This window comes from Cydia fagiglandana, chromosome 1 (assembly GCF_963556715.1).
Source record: "Cydia fagiglandana chromosome 1, ilCydFagi1.1, whole genome shotgun sequence".
Taxonomy (NCBI): Eukaryota; Metazoa; Arthropoda; class Insecta; order Lepidoptera; family Tortricidae; genus Cydia; species Cydia fagiglandana.
Window position 1 is genome coordinate 28,755,991 of NC_085932.1, and position 19,103 is coordinate 28,775,093.

The window sequence follows — 19,103 nt, forward strand, 5'->3', positions numbered from 1 at the left end:
CTAGCAAAAAAATAAAAGTATTAACAAAATAATTAAACTAAACATTAAAATTAAAACTAAAACTAAACTCTAACAACTATATACAAATATTTACAGATAAAAAATGGGAGCTAGCTCGGCGCCGGATGGTAGGGTGCCCAGAAGGCTGGTGGCATTGCCGCGCTGAATGGCAATGCCAATTCGCTGGGCAAGGAAGTACCCAGCCCTCTGGTCACCTGTAGCATCATTAAGACGCTTCGCCAGCTCCCTAAATATTTGGTGTGCCCCGGGTCCCCAAGGCCCGAGGGTTTCCACCCCAAACGGCTCAAACATGCAACCAGAATCAATGGCTGCATATTTGCGCCGTTTGAGGTGCTCGGCCGTTGCGGCGGCCGTCCCGGCCTTGGTCGAGGTTCCCGGGAGGTGGGACTGCGCCAGTGTGTCGACGCACGTGGCGTCCCACACTAGGGGCCGGCCCAGCCTCCAGAGAACTAAAGTCATCCCGTCGGGCCTTTTGCCGTCGTCCCTGGTCAGGCCTGTGGGTTCCAGGACGGCTGGTGCTCCGGCACTGGTAAAGGCCCGGCGCAGAATGTCATTGATGCTGGCGTGGCGTGTGATGCGGCCCGCGCTCCTGCTGCAAGACAGACCGTGCAGGCCCCTACCAGTGACGGTAGATCCACAGTGGCATGTGTGCGGAGCGACACAGACTGCACCGAGTCGCAGTGCCACCGAGAGTCTGAATGTCTCATTGCTGACAAGAGTGCCAAGATTCTTGGAGGGTAAGGCGTGTAACCACGCCCCCGACTCCCACTCGGAACAAGCAAGGAGACGAGCACGCTCCACGGGACTGGTGAACGTTTCGTGCAGGTGATCCCGTACCAGAGCGCAGAGCGGCTCATCCCATTGTCGTTGCGAGCAGGGAGTCGTAGGCAGTTCGGTGTTGGGGCAGTTCGCCCTCCAAAAATCTATGGCATCTGTGGCAAAGGAAATTTGGAGATCAGGAGGATTTTTTAGAATTTTGGCAACTAAATTTTGGGTGCTGTGAATGGATGAAAGAAATGCAGGAAGAGATATGATCGAAATTTTGCGGATCCCTATACCTCCGTGTCTAATAGGTAGGGAGGCTTGGGACCATTGGTTGTAGTCCAAATCAATATTTATGACTGATGTGAGGGTGGTTTTTATTACATCATCAAGTTTTTCTAAAAGGTCGGGGTACATCCAAAGATGGCTGCAACGAAGGGCATATGTAAATTTTGGAACGAAAAGGCAGTATTTAATTAAAGTGTAAGCCATGTGAACATTGATTTGGCGCAAGCGGTCTGAAAATGTAATAAAATTTTGATAATTTTGATTGACAAATGCCGGAAACGATTCATCCAGGACGGGTGACCCAAGGAGGTGAAGCGAAGTGCTGTCTATATTTTTTATGTTTGGTGCTATTGCACGGAATCGCGATAGGGCTATGTCTTTTTGAATATATTCGTCTGGGAAGAATATTTCGCATTTTGAAAAATTAAACTCGAGGCCTATTTGAGAAAATTTCTCTGAAAAAGTTTGAAGATCGTTTATTACCACTTCGGCATCACCACCCAGGGTGCCGTCATCCAAATACCAAACATTAAAGCTACTATTTAGACTTTCGATGATCGGTTGAATTGCCAAGCTAAACAGGGCCGGACCTAAGGGGTCTCCTTGTTGGCATCCCACGGATGACAGCAGTGAGTTATTTTTAAACAATAATTTTGAGGGGGAACTATAACATTGCCAAACAAAGTTGAAAAGCTCCGGTACTTTTTCTTTAACTTGGGCCAGGACGGTACCACGGTCGACTGAGTTAAAGGCGGTTTTTACATCGACTTTTACTAAAACCTCACATTCCCTTCTATCAATGAAAGTTCGTAGAGCGTGCACCGCCGCTTCACAGCCGCCCTTTGAACCAAAACCCAGTTGAATAGGTTGGAAGTAGCCGGTCAACTTGCTTGAAACAGCAGCACAGCAGCATTTCGCAGCTAAGCGACGGTAAGTTGATCCAACTGCTATTGGCCTGATTCCGCCATCTTTTTTTGCCAAAGCACACAGGTTGGCACCGTAAAGGACATCAGTTATTTCCGGGATTACCAATCCCGAGAGCATGAAATTGGCCAGGGCTGTTACCTCTTTAAGGAGTTCGTCACCAGCCTCACCACATGTGTGGCTCAAAAGGTCTTTTAAATGTTGCGGTGATAAACCGTCGAGGCCGCCGGCAGAGCCATTCGGAAATGAAAAAACAGATTTTAAAATATCGTCTGAGGACACACGGAGACAAGGGCCGGATGGGTCAGGAGGATCAGGGAGAGGCAGGTTGGCATCCGGGGTGGGGTGTTTACTTCGTAAGGCTTCAAGGGTGTCGTTTGTGTTAGGAGCTATTACGTCACTAGAGAATAGTAGCCGTGCCGCACCCTTGATATTCCCTTCCCCTAGCTTACTTACTACATTCCGGCTTAGAGAGAAATTGTGTTTAAGCCCGGACTTGGGCAGATCGTTCAAGTCGTGGGGGTTGAGGCAGTTCTGCTTGATTAAAGAAGTTAAAGAAATACCTCTTTGCGGGGCTTGTTTAACGTAGAGTATCCGGTAGGGAAAAGTGAGGAGATGTTCCCAGGACTCCTGTGTGTTTTGGGTTATGGCATATTTTATGTCTTCTGCAAGTTTGTGAGCGACCTGAATCCGTGCGCTGCGAGGAATACGCTTTACTACCGGGACCGACTGTTTAAATGTACTTAGCTTTTCAGATAGGGGCTGGGCTTGTGTAGCGACGTAAGCAGGCTGCGTATCCGGGCTAGTGAGACTGGGGGGGATATGAATACGGCCGATATGTATGTTTAAGCCTTTTTGGCTTTTAAAAGAACGGGTGCATTGTGGGCACGGGAACAGGTTCTCCAAAGGAAGGGAGGCATTTGTTCGGGGACCCGTATCGGTTGAGCAACTAGCACAACAACAACAACATATATAGTAACATCATTACTTATTCTGTGTACAGTGGAGAAAACGAATGAAATCATGCAATTTGATTTTGCTATTTTTAAATAAAGAGTAACCAAACAGTATTTTCCACAGTTGTTGGTAATGATACCATCTCTTACAATTTCTCTTCATGAACATTTTATGATACCTAACCTAACCTTCCAGTTTTCGCCCGAATTAATCAAAAAATTCACCAACACCATTTACACCAACCAAATAGAAAACGGGTCCGTGTCCGAATTCGCGATCTCGAGTCCGGGTCCGCGTCCGGGTCCAGGTTCAGGTAGAAGTCGAATTCAAAATCTTGCTTGTTTTGCCAGTGGGGTAACTTGCTTAACAATCAATTAGAAAAAGACAAGTCGTCGAGGAGTTCCGTTCTGATCACCATCAGCAATACCACTTCATCAAATGCCACTGTTCTTAATGTAAATCCTTGTTTGCCTGATGAAAATACAAAAGTCACTATACAATGCCATTCAGATTTGTAGAGTTCCCTCGATTCCTTATGTGTCCCATCATTAGAACTTGAACTTGACGAAAATGTGACTTAAAAACCTAACGTGCTTAACAAACATAACGAAGAGGACAAATCCCCAAACATGAGCTATGCGTCGTTGAAGAGTTCCATTCTGATCATCATCAGCAGTTTCACTTCATCAAATGTCACAATTTTGAATGTAAATGCTTGGTTTGTTTATAAAAACACCAGTATCACTATATGTTAGGGTGGTTCAAAAAACATTTTTTTTTCCTAAGGGGGAATTTTTTTTCCTTTTTTTTTCCTTATTTAGTTACACTTATTATGTTGATAAAATACACCAAGTTTCGTAATTTATCTCAACTACAAGGGGACGCCTCACCACGTTGAAATGTCCACCATGTTGTTTGAAACCCAAAAAAAAGAGTATTATTCAGAATTTTATTTAAATATCTGGTTTCACACTATTTGCACATGTGATGTATAAGTTTAGAAGTAGAAAAACATTTTCTTTCAAAATAATATCTTTTAAATCACACTTTCAAATAATGTGAAAACTACTACTTACATAAAAATCTACGCACGCAGTGATACCAGCAATTTGGAACGCCTTATCGTGACCGGTAAAATAGAGGGAAAAAGGCCTAAGGGTTAGAAGTCCCAAACGATGGTCGGACCAAATAGCGGAGGAACTAAAAATACCTGTCAGCGACGCACTCCACCAAGCTACAGAACGGGACCGATGGATACAACTAGTTGACGGAATCAAACGGAGTCACGATCCTCAGCAATGAGGGACCGATTGAAGAGAGAGAGACATAAAGATCTAAAAAATAGTAACTTAATTTTTTTGGATTTCATACAATCTGAAAATTTCTAAGTGTTTGAGCACCCCCTTGTAGTTAAGATAAGATTACAAACTTGGTGTATTTTGTCAACATAATAAGTGTAACAAAATAAGGGGGTGCCGCTTCTTCTAGCTAGAGTTTGAATTTTTCCCATACAAACGTGAACCACCCTACTACTATATGTATACCTACAAGATTTGAAGAGTGCCCTCGATTCCTCCTTAATCTCACCCTCAGAACTGGGTTTTGACAAAGACGGAACCATTCTGTATGTATATTGAAATGTATGGGAATTATCCGCTAATAAACATTAATAAAACTAGATTCTTTACAGGATCAAAATAAATGTATTTTCCATCTCTTGACATTGTCAACGTAATCGAACAAGCATAGACACACGCGGGAGGATACATACCAGCTCCTCCACCCTTAGCTGAAGAGCCAGAAGCTATAAATAAATATATCTAACTAAAATCAATACATTGCAACTGCACCTAAGTTGTATATAAATAACAACAACCTTAAACATAAATTAAACTTTATAATTAACAACCTTCCGGGGTCTCAAAACTCTACTCCCTAAGCGTTCGACCTCAAATGCCGGTGGTGTCAATTCTGTTGCTTCCACCGTCACAGGAGGTGTGGGCTCTCCGACCTCTGCCGGCGGTACTTCCCTCTCCTCTAGCTGCTGCGGCAGCTCTCCTACGTCTACCTGTGCTTCCCCATCCGTCGCGTCTTGCCATTCGTCCGCGGGGTCATCGTCTATCAATTGGAATGGCGTAGAAGAGGCGGATGACGAATTTGCTACCTCGCGCTCGAGGTGTACATCTGGGTTACTAACGTAACGCCTCAATTGGTCAATATGACGTTTACAAATTAAATTATTAATATCTAACTTAACTAAATACATTCGGTTTCCTATTTTCTCTATTATTTTACCCTTGTGCCACACCGGTTTCCTATTAACATATGAGCGACACCACACCCAATCGTCCACACGAAATGTCCTAGAATCATTACAAGTTTGTATAATTTCCTCTAACTGATCCGATTGTTTTTTACACGGTGGGCGTAACAGATCCAATCTGCAGCGTAAGTCACGGCCCATCATTAACCGCGCAGGGGACGCGCCGGTCGAGCAATGTACGGTATTTCGATACTCAAACAAATATTCTTGAAGCTTTTCATTAATTTTATGCTTACAGGTATGAGTATCTAAAATAGCCTTGATCATTTTTTTACAGGTTTTAACACTATTCTCCGCCTGTCCGTTGCTGCATGGATGGTAAATTGGTGAAGTGAGATACGAGATACCGTTAAACTTACAGCAATCAATAAACTCCTGAGAAGCTATTTTGACGTCATTATCGGACACAATCGTTTCAGGGAGGCCGAACCTAGAACATAATTCGTTTAATTTTGTAAGCAAGTGTTTGGAAGTTGTACCACTAGACATATCAATACACTCTAGCCATTTGCTATAAGCGTCAATGACTACTAAATAAGTCGATTGCGCGACCGTCATGTAGTCAATATGTATCCTAGTCCATGGTCCCGCGGGTCGCGGCCAGGGCCGGGGCACGGCGCGTGGCGGCGCAGGCCGCAGCGCCACGCACACGCGGCAAGCGCCTACTGCCTGCTCGATGTCGCGGTCGACGCCGGGCCACCACAACCGAGAACGGGCGACGCTTTTCGTTTTAACAATGCCTTGGTGAGACCGGTGAAGTTCTTTTAAAATGTCGTTTCTGTACTTAGTGGGTATTACTACTCGGTGTCCTCTAAGTAGACAACCATCGACTAACTCCAGGTCTGTTTTACATAAGAAATAAGGCAAGATACTCTGACATATAATTTTACGTGGCCAGCCATCATTAACATATTTCATTACCGTCTTAAGCACGCTATCTTTTGAAGTCGCTTCGCGAATGTCTTTATACGTGACCGGCAATCCTTCTAATTGAAGTGAATGTAAGGCTGGTGAACAATTGTCTACCTCATCTTGCGAACCCTCTTGGGGTACCTGGTCCAACGGGGCCCTTGAAAAAAAATCGGCAACCACATTTTCCTTACTTGTTGTATATTGAATTTTATAATTGTACGCAGATAGGAATATTGCATACCTTACTAACCGCGAAGCTGTGGTCACTGACATGCCTCCCTTCTGGCCAAAGATTGCTAACAACGGCTTATGGTCAGTCTTTAAAATAAACGGATCCTGTCTGCCGTATAGATATTGATGGAAGCGTTTAACACCAAAGACAATGGCAGCCGCTTCCTTTTGCAGTTGACTATAATTGCGTTCACTCTGGGAAAGAGAGCGGGAACCGAAAGCTAGCGGACGTTCGCAGCCAGCGGCGTCGACTAGTGCTAACACGGCTCCAAGACCCGCGGGTCCAGCATCAACGGTCAGCACCAGTTGTGCCGTCGGGTCGAAGTGTGCTAACACGCGATCGCTGCTAAGTTCTCTCTTCACCCAATCGAAAGCCTCCTGCTGTCGATCCATCCAAACCCACCGTACGCCGTCACGCAATAGTTCGTGGAGTGGCGCAAGTATAGCCGAAGCATTAGGAACAAAATTCCGGTAATAATTTACCATACCTAAAAAACGCTTCAACTCTGTCGTATTAGACGGCTTAGGTACTTTAGCGATTGCCTCCACCTTTTTCGGACATTTGTGTAGACCATCCTTATTAATGATATGGCCCAAATACGTTACACTGTCCTGAAAAAAGGCGCATTTGCTTTTTTCTAATCGAAACCCTGATTCCTGAAATCTTTGAAAAACTTTTTCTAATCTTTCTAGATGTATAGTTTTAGTCGGACCTGTCACACAAACGTCATCAAGGAAAACTGTTACACCTTCAATTCCTGCCAAGAGGTTCTCAATAGTGCGCTGAAAAATCGCCGGAGCACAAGCCAGTCCAAACACGAGCCGCTTGTACATGAACAACCCCTTGGTCGTATTGATGGTCGTCAGTTTTTGAGACTCGTCTGATAATTTAATCTGATTGTAGGCCTGACTACAGTCTAATTTTGAGTAATGTTGACCATTGCTTAATTTAGCGAAAACCTCTTCGATCCTAGGCAAGGGGTACTTATCAACGTGAATATCCTTGTTTAACGTTACAGAGTAGTCTGCACATATTCTAATACTACCATTAGATTTCGGAACCGGGACAATCGGCGTCGCGTATTCAGAATGGTTTACTGGTTCTAATATACCGACCTCAACTAACCTTGCGAGTTCGGCCTCCACTGCGTCCTTAATAGCAAAAGGCAAAGGCCGTGCTTTACAAAATTTCGGACTCGTACCTTCCTTCAACCGTAAATTAACCTCAGATCGTGTATAACAGCCTAATTCCTTGTTAAATAATTCTTTATACTTGTTGACCAATTCGCGTATCCCTGGGTTATTTGCTGGAAATAAATCAATTTTATTTATTTTAGACGTAATAGTCATATCAAATGTAGACATAAACTCTCGCCCAAGTAGCGGGGAACCGCCATTTTTGACAACAAAGAAACGAATATTTCGTGACCGCCCTTCAAACTTAGCTTGTGTATGAAAATGACCTAAGGGCGAAATTTTATGTCCATTGTAAAGGCACATTTTAATATTCGTTTTTAGAAGTTTCTTGTGTGAAAAATGTTTCAAATACAGCTCGCTTGACATTACATTCATGCCTGACCCAGAGTCAATTTCCATGGTAAGGTTAACATTGTCATCAAGAATAATAGGAACTAGGATTGGTTCGTTATTAACTGACCTTAAGTTAAAAAGTTGACATTCTTTACAGTTACTAATTGAATCCTCTTCGTCGGAACTTGGGTTTGTCCCCACGTTAATATTATTAACGGACTTAAGCTTAGAATTGCACATTTTCAATAGACCAATTTTCGGTGGAAGATTGCATGATAATGTACATCATATATATTTTTTAGGTTTGTCATTCTCTTATTTTAGACGTTGAAGGGGGGGGGGGGGGGGTGCACACAATTTACCACAAGTGTCTCTCGCGCAAACTATTCAGTTTAGAAAAAAATTATATTACAAACCTCAATATCATTTTTGTTTTGAAGACCTATCCATAGATACCCCACACGTATGGGTTTAATGAAAAAGAAATTTTAAGTTTCAGTTCTAAGTATGGGGGACCCCCAAAATTTGTTTTTTTTTTTTTCTATTTTTGTGTTAAAATCTTAATGCGTTTCACAGAATACATCTACTTACCAAGTTTCAACAGTTCTTATAGTTTCGGAAAAAAGTGGCTGTGACATACGGACGGACAGACGCACAGACAGACATGACGAATCTATAAGAGTTCCGTTTTTTGCTATTTGGCTACGGAACCCTAAAAAGGAGGTATTAATTCGGTTTCGGGGCGCAGTACTGTGACGGCCCTGCTTGATGTCACGGACAACATTCTTTGCTCACAAGATAAGGGTATGTGTACACTGCTTGTGCTACTTGATTTTTCCAGGGCATTTGACTGTATTAATATAGACCTGTTACTATCAAAGCTAAGTTACTATGGATTTGATAATAGTGCTCTGCATTGGTTTCATAGTTATCTCACATTGCGGCACCAATATGTAAAGCTGTCCTCAAGTGATGGACCGGTCAAAGTCTCAGGAAAAATGCCCCTTTCCAGAGGTGTTCCGCAGGGGTCGATACTCGGCCCAATCCTGTTCATCTTATATACAGCAGACATCACAACTCACATCACACACTGCAAGTATCATATTTATGCAGATGACATACAGATATATATTACTTGTAAACCTTCTGAAATTGACACTGCTATTCAAAAACTTAATGTAGACCTTGCAAGTATAGCCTCTTGGGCTTTAGATAATAGTTTAATGCTCAATCCTTCTAAAACAAAATATCTAATATTTGGCACCAAAAATCAGCTGAACATAATCAGACCTACTGTAGATCTATTCCTATCAGGTGAACCCATTGAACGCGTATATGAGGCTCGAAATTTAGGCTTGATTATGGACAGCGAACTTAGGTTTGAGAAACATGTTACTGAATCTGTTAGAAACTGTTTTTACAGGCTCAAACTACTATATAATATACGACCATTTATCAACGAAACCTTGCGCACTCAGTTAGTTGAAGCTCTTGTTCTTTCCAAATTAAATTATATGGATTTAGTGTATGGTCCACGCCTCCTATCAAAAACAAAGCGACTTATACAGAGGGTGCAAAATGCTTGCGCCCGGTTCTGCTTCAATATCCCACCTAGAGGCCATGTGACTCCTTTCTTAAATAAACACAGTGTTCTTAAAATGCTGCACCGTCGAAAGCTTCATCTAGCAGGTCTTCTATTCGGCATTGTAAAATACAAATCTCCGTCATATCTTTTTGAGAAGTTGTCTTGGATGTCCACTCGTAGATCACTTGGCGCACGTAATTGCAGCGTGCAGTTGGTAACTCCTCGACATGCTACAGCTGCCTTCCGTGGGAGTTTCAAGTACATGGCCACCCGTTGCTGGAATAACATTCCACCCCCTCTCAGGAACCTAGAAAGTATTATAAGTTTTAAAGCCAAACTCAAAATATTCACACTACAACACCAGCGGCAACAGGAAACTTTAAGGCATGACACTAGTTGCTTTTAAGGTAATTACTGGCGAATATAACTACTCGTCAATAATTATATTAAGGTAATTATAATTATAAATAGAATATTTTTAGATTGAATTTTAATATGTATGTCCTAAATAGCAAGCAATTGTATAATAATAAATACCTGTTTTTTATGTCCTTTCCTCACTGTAAGTAACCCAATGCGTCTGTATGTAGTTTTGCTGTCATATCCCTTCTTTATCGCTGTCTGTTTGCGCGTGTGTTTTAACTGCCTTTTATGTAAGAGATATTTTCTTGATCTCTCCTTCACTTCTCACTTTGGTAAACAGAATAAACAGTGTGTTTGGTAACCTTTTTTAACGTTAATCACGTATGTAGTCTTATTTATTTATGTTGTTTGTTTGTATCCGAATATTTGTAATGTTTTCACAGTTATTCCATGTGTTTTATGTTTGAAATGTTCTAGTATTCTCAATTGTTATTGTTAGCACCCTGTCTGCGCGGCATTGCCTTTTAGGTTATCTGTCATTTGTCACACCCGTAGACCAGATGGCGCTGGCAGCCGCCGCATGGTTGCGTTCAGTTCTACGAGGCCGTGCCGTACAGCTGCGATCGTGGCCCACCAAAATGGACTCGCCGGAAGACCAGCGCCGACTCTCGGGTCACCATTATGCTGAGGCGAGCCCATTTCGTGGTAAACAATTTGTAATTATGTTTGTATTAAAAGCCTTGCATGTTACTTTTGTATGTACACTAAGTTTATCACGAAAAATAAAATAAATGATTTATGAAAATGTTTTTTTAATGTTTGATATCTCCGTCATTTCGGGATCGATTTTGAAAATTCTTTTTTTAGTTGAGTTGTACTTGTAAGTATATACATACAGATTGGTTCCGTCTTTGTCAAAACCCAATTCTGATGGTGAGATTTATGAGGAATCGAGGGCACTCTTCAAATCTTCTAGGTGAATGAAATGATGATGATGATCCTTCCGGCCGATTTCGACCATGGCGACCACTTCGACTCCTAGTTAGCTCGGCACTCGTGCGCCCGAATATGGCTGACATAGCCGATCTTGGAGGCGAACCTCCGCGCACATTGAGGGCACGTGAGAACACCAGCCACATAGTGGTAGTGAATGGAAGCAGGCTGGCGCGCTTTCAGATCATCGCGTTTAGTGTCGAGGTCAACTTTACGTTGCTTCTCGAAATCGCGCTCTTTGTCATGCAGCAGCCTGCGCCACTCAGGACGTTGTGCTACATATAGTAGTAGGGTGGTTCACGTTTGTATGGGAAAAATTCAAACTCTAGCTAGAAGAAGCGGCACCCCCTTATTTTGTTACATTTATTATGTTGACAAAATACACCAAGTTTGTAATCTTATCTTAACTACAAGGGGGTGCTCAAACACTTAGAAATTTTCAAATTGTATGAAATCCAAAAAAAATAAGTTACTATTTTTTAGATTTTTATGTAAGTAGTAGTTTTCACATTATTTGAAAGTGTGATTTAAAAGATATTATTTTGAAAGAAAATGTTTTTCTACTTCAAAACTTATACATCACATGTGCAAATAGTGTGAAACCAGATATTTAAATAAAATTCTGAATAATACTCTTTTTTTTGGGTTTCAAACAACATACAAAATTTCAACGTGGTGAAGCGTCCCCTTGTAGTTGAGATAAATTACGAAACTTGGTGTATTTTATCAACATAATAAGTGTAACTAAATAAGGGGGTGCCCCTTAGGAAAAAAAAATGTTTTTTGAACCACCCTAACATATAGTGATACTGGTGTTTTTATAAACAAACCAAGCATTTACATTCAAAATTGTGACATTTGATGAAGTGAAACTGCTGATGATGATCAGAATGGAACTCTTCAACGACGCATAGCTCATGTTTGGGGATTTGTCCTCTTCGTTATGTTTGTTAAGCACGTTAGGTTTTTAAGTCACATTTTCGTCAAGTTCAAGTTCTAATGATGGGACACATAAGGAATCGAGGGAACTCTACAAATCTGAATGGCATTGTATAGTGACTTTTGTATTTTCATCAGGCAAACAAGGATTTACATTAAGAACAGTGGCATTTGATGAAGTGGTATTGCTGATGGTGATCAGAACGGAACTCCTCGACGACTTGTCTTTTTCTAATTGATTGTTAAGCAAGTTACCCCACTGGCAAAACAAGCAAGATTTTGAATTCGACTTCTACCTGAACCTGGACCCGGACGCGGACCCGGACTCGAGATCGCGAATTCGGACACGGACCCGTTTTCTATTTGGTTGGTGTAAATGGTGTTGGTGAATTTTTTGATTAATTCGGGCGAAAACTGGAAGGTTAGGTTAGGTATCATAAAATGTTCATGAAGAGAAATTGTAAGAGATGGTATCATTACCAACAACTGTGGAAAATACTGTTTGGTTCCTCTTTATTTAAAAATAGCAAAATCAAATTGCATGATTTCATTCGTTTTCTCCACTGTACACAGAATAAGTAATGATGTTACTATATATGTTCAGAATATTATTTGAATAAACTTAGGATAGGATACTTAGGATAGGAAATAAAATGTGTGTTTTTATATCTTTAAACCAAATTACTAAGTAGACTGCACATACATTAAAGTCACATTAAAATTCCATTTTGCGAAATAGAGATTACAACATTTAACTTTGCAAAAGTAGATAATTGAAATATTTTAAAAGCAATAAAAATAGATTAGGTTAGATTCGAGCTACAATGACATTAGTTTGGGTTCAAGGCAAGGTTGCAGGGCCTCAACAAGGGAAAAAAGGGGGAGGGACTGTTGGCCCGGCTCAGTGAGCCAGAACTCACCCACTAATCCCTACTACTGCCGTAAGCAGGTAATGAATTCCCTATGTATTAAGTTTAGGTTTAATAAATTATAAATATATTTTATTAATAACATAATAATATACAAATTTGTATAATCATAAAGTAATAAATAAGCCTACAGCTATTAATAATGTCCGTAATCTGTATAATTCCAAAATACGGATCCCTCGGATGCGGATGCTGCTTTATGTAAGCAGCATCCGCATCGTCTGTCAAGGTGTTTCGGCAGGAAAAACCTTGGCAGACTTATATATTTCTAAAATGGGGGTTCATACCTACCGACTGGAATTGGTTTCATGGTGGTATCAGATGGGTTAGTGTAGGGTAACCGATGCCGACCTTGCTTACATAATCTCGTCTGCCACGGTGTTACGGCAGGAAAAGCCTTGGCAGACTTATATATTCCTGAAATGAGGGTTCATACCTACCGACTGGAATTGGTTTCATGGCGGTATCAGATGGGTTAGTGTACGGTAACCGATGGTCATCTTGCTTATAATCTCGTCTGCCAAGGTGTTTCGGCAGGAAAAACCTTGGCAGACTTATATATTCCTAAAATGGGGGTTCGTACCTACTGACTGGAATTGGTTTCATGGTGGTATCAGATGGGTTAGTGTAGGGTAACCGATGCCGACCTTGCTTACATAATCTCGTCTGCCAAGGTGTTTCGGCAGGAATAGCCTTGGCAGACTTATATATTCCTGACATGAGGGTTCATACCTACCGACTGGAATTGGTTTCATGGTGGTATCAGATGGGTTAAATTAGGGGTCCCGTTGGCCACCTTTGAGAGCGTCTGCCAAGCACTTCCGGCTAAAAAAATACTGGCAGACTTCGCTTTTATGTGTCTACATGTAAATTTCTAACTGCTGCCATAATTATTATTTCGGTATCAGATGGGTTAAATCAGCCCCCTTTTTTCGCACCGGAAGTGGCCTTCTTTTTCGTACTTTCGGCAAGTTCCGCCGTGGCAGACTATCGAATTCGGACTTAGCATCACTTTTATGGTTTCCCATTGTGTATTTCATCGTGGTATCAAGTCGGTTAAAAAAATTGCGGCCGGCTCTTCTACTATAACACCAATATGGAGAAGATGCTTATAAATGTATTGCAGGGAAGGCCATTTTAGAGAAAGAACTCTTTTATTTGTATACATAATATCAGTTCGACAGTCAACAAAGTAAAGAAGAGCTTGACTCCTACTTAAATGACCTTCTGTAAGTTGAGTATGTGTATAAACGCAAGACTTAAATGGCAGTGAAAGAGCTTGTAGGCGGTCTTCCCTTATAGGCAGTGGTTATCACATTGATCAAAATGTAATAAAGTAGAAAATTAAATGTGTAAAAACCATCTGATAAAAAATCTATTACTCTGTTTTCAGGAAGAAATAACGAACATGATCCACTGCCAAGTGATCTCTATGGACATCAGAGGGCACGGAGAAACACAGGCTGACAACCCGGACGATCTCAGTGCTGATACTTTAGTGAAGTAAGCATGATTTTTTTGTCCGAATGATGACATTATCTACGGTCAGAAACGATTAAATTTACTCATTTGAACAGATCCCATTTTGAGCGGTGATGCCCTTGCAAGTGAAGTTTGTTTCTTCTTAACCAGGGATGTAGAACAAGTCCTACACAAGCTGTTTGGCGAAGAATTACCCCCTATAGTCCTGGTGGGGCACTCTATGGGTGGCGCTGTGGCGGTCCGAGCCGCATTACTACCATCACTGGAGCCCTACGTCCACGGAATCGCTGTCATTGACGTCGTCGAAGGTCAGATTAACGTTGGTGAAAAAATCCAATCTCTTAAATTTGTACTTTAAATGAGTGACTCTTTTTTTTGACAGAAAGTTCATATTTTATCAACAAATTTCATGGAGTTGGACCTTTTCCCTAAGTAAATTTTGGAATTTCGATAACGGATATCACTAGAGCCTTATGCTTATGTCAACGTCAGAGACTTTACGACGTTTTTTGTAATGATAATTCTAAATTTTAAAAACCCCGAACTCATTGGAACAGCGCGAACTCTACTATAAATGTTACCCCACATCGCCCAAACTCACATGGCGATCCTGCCAAGTTTTGTATCTACCAGGAACTCCTGATCCCAACTGACGTGGAACCAATTCTTTATGCCAAGTCGGCTTTAGTGTGGAGTTAATTAAACGTGTTTTTGATATCGGTGCAGGCACGGCGATGGACGCGCTGGCCAGTATGCAGAGCTTCCTGCGCGGGCGCCCCACCCACTTTCGCAGCATTGAGCACGCTGTCGAGTGGTGGTACGTCACACAAATATAAAAAATAAATGCAATCAAAAGCGTAAAGGCCGATACAGACGGACTACAACCCGACTGTAACTTGTATGGGAACTGGGCAGTCGGAGTGCAGTTCCCATATAAATTGGCCGAAATGCAGAGTTGTAATAAATCTGACTAGTTCATTTGATTTTTTCAGCGTTAGAAGTGGCCAAGTGAGGAATGTGGATTCTGCTAAGGTGTCGATGCCCAGCCAAATCGTCAAGTAAGTCATCCCTGGTCTCTGTTCGCGAGTTTGTCTGCGTAGGTCGTTAATTTTCAAACCCATTTCCATCACGTTACGGCTCCGGTCTTGTTGTTTTCGGTCGCCAAGCCAAATTTTATAGAACAAAACTAGAGACAAGGGAAAGCTACGATGGCGCCATCTATGCAAACCTTTGACAGTCGCCAACCCCATTAATGGACGTCTTCCTACCTGGCAAAGTATCGAAATTCGTATGTGATTCGTCGCAAGGTCTGTGAAGCTCTAAGAGATTGAAACTTGAATTCATTTTGCAGCTGTGAAACGAATCTTCTCGCGACGAACGAGCTGGCGACGCACACGCCGGAGGCGCCGCACGCGCCGGCGCCGATGGCGCTAGCGCCGGCCGCCGACTGCATCGCCGAGGAGCCCGAGGACGCCGACGCCGACTGCATCGCCGAGGAGCCCGAGGACGCCGACGCCGACTTCACGCCGCCGCCCACCGCGCCGCCCCAGCGTGGTGACGGGGACACTAACATGAGGTAACGCGGGAGGTTGACGAAATATAATAGGCGGTTTACATCCTCCTGCGAGCACGAGCCGAGCCACGAGACGCGAGTGTAAACCACAGAACAATAATCGAGATAGAAGGAAAGAGTTCGTCGATTTATATCGAAACCAAGCGTGCCGACTTTTTACCACCTACTGTGACGTCACAGCCGCAATTTAGTCATGGGAAGTCCTAACCGATCTAAGACACCGATGCCCCTCTGCCCCGCTACGATTCAACTTTCTTGCTCATACTCATGGATTTTATATCTGCGGTCCCGCTCGCTAAAAATCACAAATCGATTAACGCGAATGTCATCGATTTTCTGACGGACGAATGATAAAGACAGACGAATGATACAGACAGACGAATGATATTTAACGGAATCACTAGATTCCTAAAGAATATTTAGATTGAATTTTTAAAATAAATCTTATTATTTATTCTAAAAAAAGATTGTATCTAATACTTTTTTATATGTACATGTATAGGTATAAAATATAGACAATTTTCAATTTTTTGGATATAACTCACTAAGTATATATGTTGTTGTAGGCTATGGAAACATCAAAATCGCGAAATAAAACCAGGGAAGAAATTTTAGAAGCCAAAAAAAGAGCTAGCCGAATACGTCATGAAAAAATAAAAAAAGATTCGAAACTAACAAGGAAGAGTACCTAACTGCCCGACTCCGAAATGATTTATTTTGATATATGTTATAGAGTAGTCTAAAATAGCGGACACGTATTTTTTTTAGCTGCCCAAACTCAACCTCAACTCAAATATATTTATTTATTTTACATATATAATTTTTTTATATAAAAAATGAGTTTGTGGTGAAATGATAAAACACGTCCCCATTCTTTATTCATGTTCTCCAACATATAACGAAACCAGTAATTAATTATCATTTTTAGAGCACCGTACAAAACTTTGTTCACGGTGCTCTTATGGGATCACTTCGGTCTTGCAAATCGGTTAAATGCGTTTTTCTCAAAGACCGTTTGATGTAGGTACCTGAAATTTGGAATAGTTATGGCAAGTACCATCACTAACACTGTGAATAAGTCGAAACTGCTTATTTCTGATTTTAGGGGGAAATTTAGGGGTTAAGAGGGGTAGGCTGAATTTTATTTTCAATTGTAAGAATCGTGTGAGGTACCATTAGAAAGCTTGCAAAAAATTGAGTCGATGGACTGATTTTGACTTCATTTTAGAATGCAATAGTTTCGATAAAAAATGCATTTAAAGTTGCAAGTTTTCATACAAAAATTTTCACCTCTGTCCTGGCGATTTTCGGGAAAACTATAGCTAACAGGCAGCTGACCAGTCAATATTCAACTAAAACGAGTATGGAGACGGCGGGAAAATTATCAGGTTAACTCTAACTTTATTAGTTTTTAAACTGCAGCCTGATCTTTGGTTGCTTAGGGCTAGCTAACTGATGCTTACACTGGTCATTCATATTAAGAAGTAGTTTTAGTTAGAAAGATCCTTACTTAAAACTTTGACATTGAAATTTATGACTTATGTCTTTGATACAAAGTTTAATTCTACTTACTTACTTTTGTGAGATATTTCATTTTTTTTCTGAATAGCCTACTATAAGTATGAGAGAGTAAAAGATCTGCAAAATGCAACCTTATTATAAAGCAAATAAGTTTAAATTTCGAACGGGCTTTCCAACCAATGGACTATCGCAGTGTGCTCAGTAAGAATCATATTTATTATTGGCTACAAATATAATGACCACCAAAAAATACTTTGGTACCCTAAATAAAAAAATCATGCTTACCAAAAAAAATTACTGAACACCAAAAAAATAAGGCCTAAAATTACAAATGTACCACCATTTTAATTACGACTGCACTTCAAATTGTATTCGAATACCAAATATATTGAATGATTACCAAAAATCATTAATGATCACCAAATCTTGAAGACCAAATAAATGCGATATTTTCACCTAAATAAACCACTGTGATACCAAAAAATTTATACATATTACCAAATAAAGTAAAATGATGCCAAAATTACTAGCCCCTCCCGCTCAACCCCCGTACCCCGCACCGCATAACTTAGGTAGGCATACTGAAATACTACTAGAAAAGTATGTTAGGTTAGGTTTGTACTGCTATCAGTTAAGAGGGCTAGGTTAACACTGCGACCCTTACAGAAACGAATTGCTACTAGAAAAGTGGGTTAGGTTAGGTTTGAACTGCGACCCTTACAGAAAAGAAATGCTACTAGAAAAGTGGGTTAGGTTAGGTTTGAACTGCGACCCTTACAGAAACGAAATGCTACTAGAAAAGTGGGTTAGGTTAGGTTTGAACTGTGACCCTTACAGAAACGAAATGCTACTAGAAAAGTGGGTTAGGTTAGGTTTGAACTCCGACCCACACAGAAACGAAATTCTACTAGAAAAGTGGGTTAGGTTAGGTTTGAACTACGACCCTTCCAGATAAGAAATGCTACTAGAAAAGTGGGTTAGGTTAGGTTTGAACTGCAACCCATACAGAAACGAAATGCTACTAGAAAATTTTGCTTTGCTTTAATAGGATAGCAAGATTTAAAAATTTGGTTATAATTTTACATTAAAATGGAGTTCTAATTTTGGTGGTCATTTACTATTTTTGGGTTTACAATGATTATTTTGGTGTCATTTTATTTAATAGGATAGCACGATGTAAAAATTTGGTTATCAATTGTCATTAAATTGGGGTTTGGAATTTGGTAATTATTTACAATTTTTGGGTTAATAATGATTAATTTGGTGTCATTTCCTTTAATAGGATAGTAAAATGTAATAAAATTGGTAATCATTTCACATTAAAATGGTGTTATAATTTTGGTGATCATTCATTATTTTAGGGTGGTAAAGTAGATTTTTTTGGTATTAAATTTTATTAAATCTGGTGATCAGTTAAATAGCAGCCTTTATTATTGGAGTTTATCAGTTCAAATTTAAATTAAGAATTCCGTTCTTCACTGTCGTTGTGTTTTTTTTTTCACATTAGAGCACATAGAGTTAGTAAAGCGAATAGAGATAATAAAGTCATTCAATATTTATTAACAGCTATGGCGTCATCTACCTATAGATTTTACTGAGAGTATCTGATTCGTCGAAACAGTACCTATTCCTTTTCATTAAGTACCATTACATTTATGTATTAATTGTATAAAGTATGTATATTTTTGAACCGATCGGTGAGAGTAGCAACTAGATACTGTTCTGTGACGAAAAAAAAATTAAAATTCACAATTCACAGTTTTTGGAAAC

At 40.7% G+C, this 19,103-nt stretch overlaps 1 protein-coding gene and 1 long non-coding RNA gene across 3 annotated transcripts in view; one reads left to right on the forward strand and one right to left on the reverse strand.

The window, feature by feature from the left end:
• The window catches only part of LOC134669561 (uncharacterized), a 475,395-nt gene that overhangs the window by 81,640 nt on the left and 374,652 nt on the right, over window positions 1–19,103 (reverse strand). The gene's annotated exons all lie outside the window — the stretch shown is intronic.
• LOC134668848 (protein phosphatase methylesterase 1) overlaps window positions 1–19,103 on the forward strand; it is a 34,179-nt gene that overhangs the window by 2,867 nt on the left and 12,209 nt on the right. For both annotated transcript variants that reach the window (XR_010098835.1, XM_063526326.1), the window contains exons 3-7: window positions 14,151–14,260; window positions 14,390–14,547; window positions 14,966–15,056; window positions 15,232–15,297; window positions 15,591–15,815. Coding sequence is in view for 1 of the 2 variants with exons in the window: in XM_063526326.1 (XP_063382396.1) it covers window positions 14,151–14,260; window positions 14,390–14,547; window positions 14,966–15,056; window positions 15,232–15,297; window positions 15,591–15,815 (650 nt within the window). In the remaining variant the exon portion in view is untranslated. The remainder of the gene's footprint in view (window positions 1–14,150; window positions 14,261–14,389; window positions 14,548–14,965; window positions 15,057–15,231; window positions 15,298–15,590; window positions 15,816–19,103) is intronic.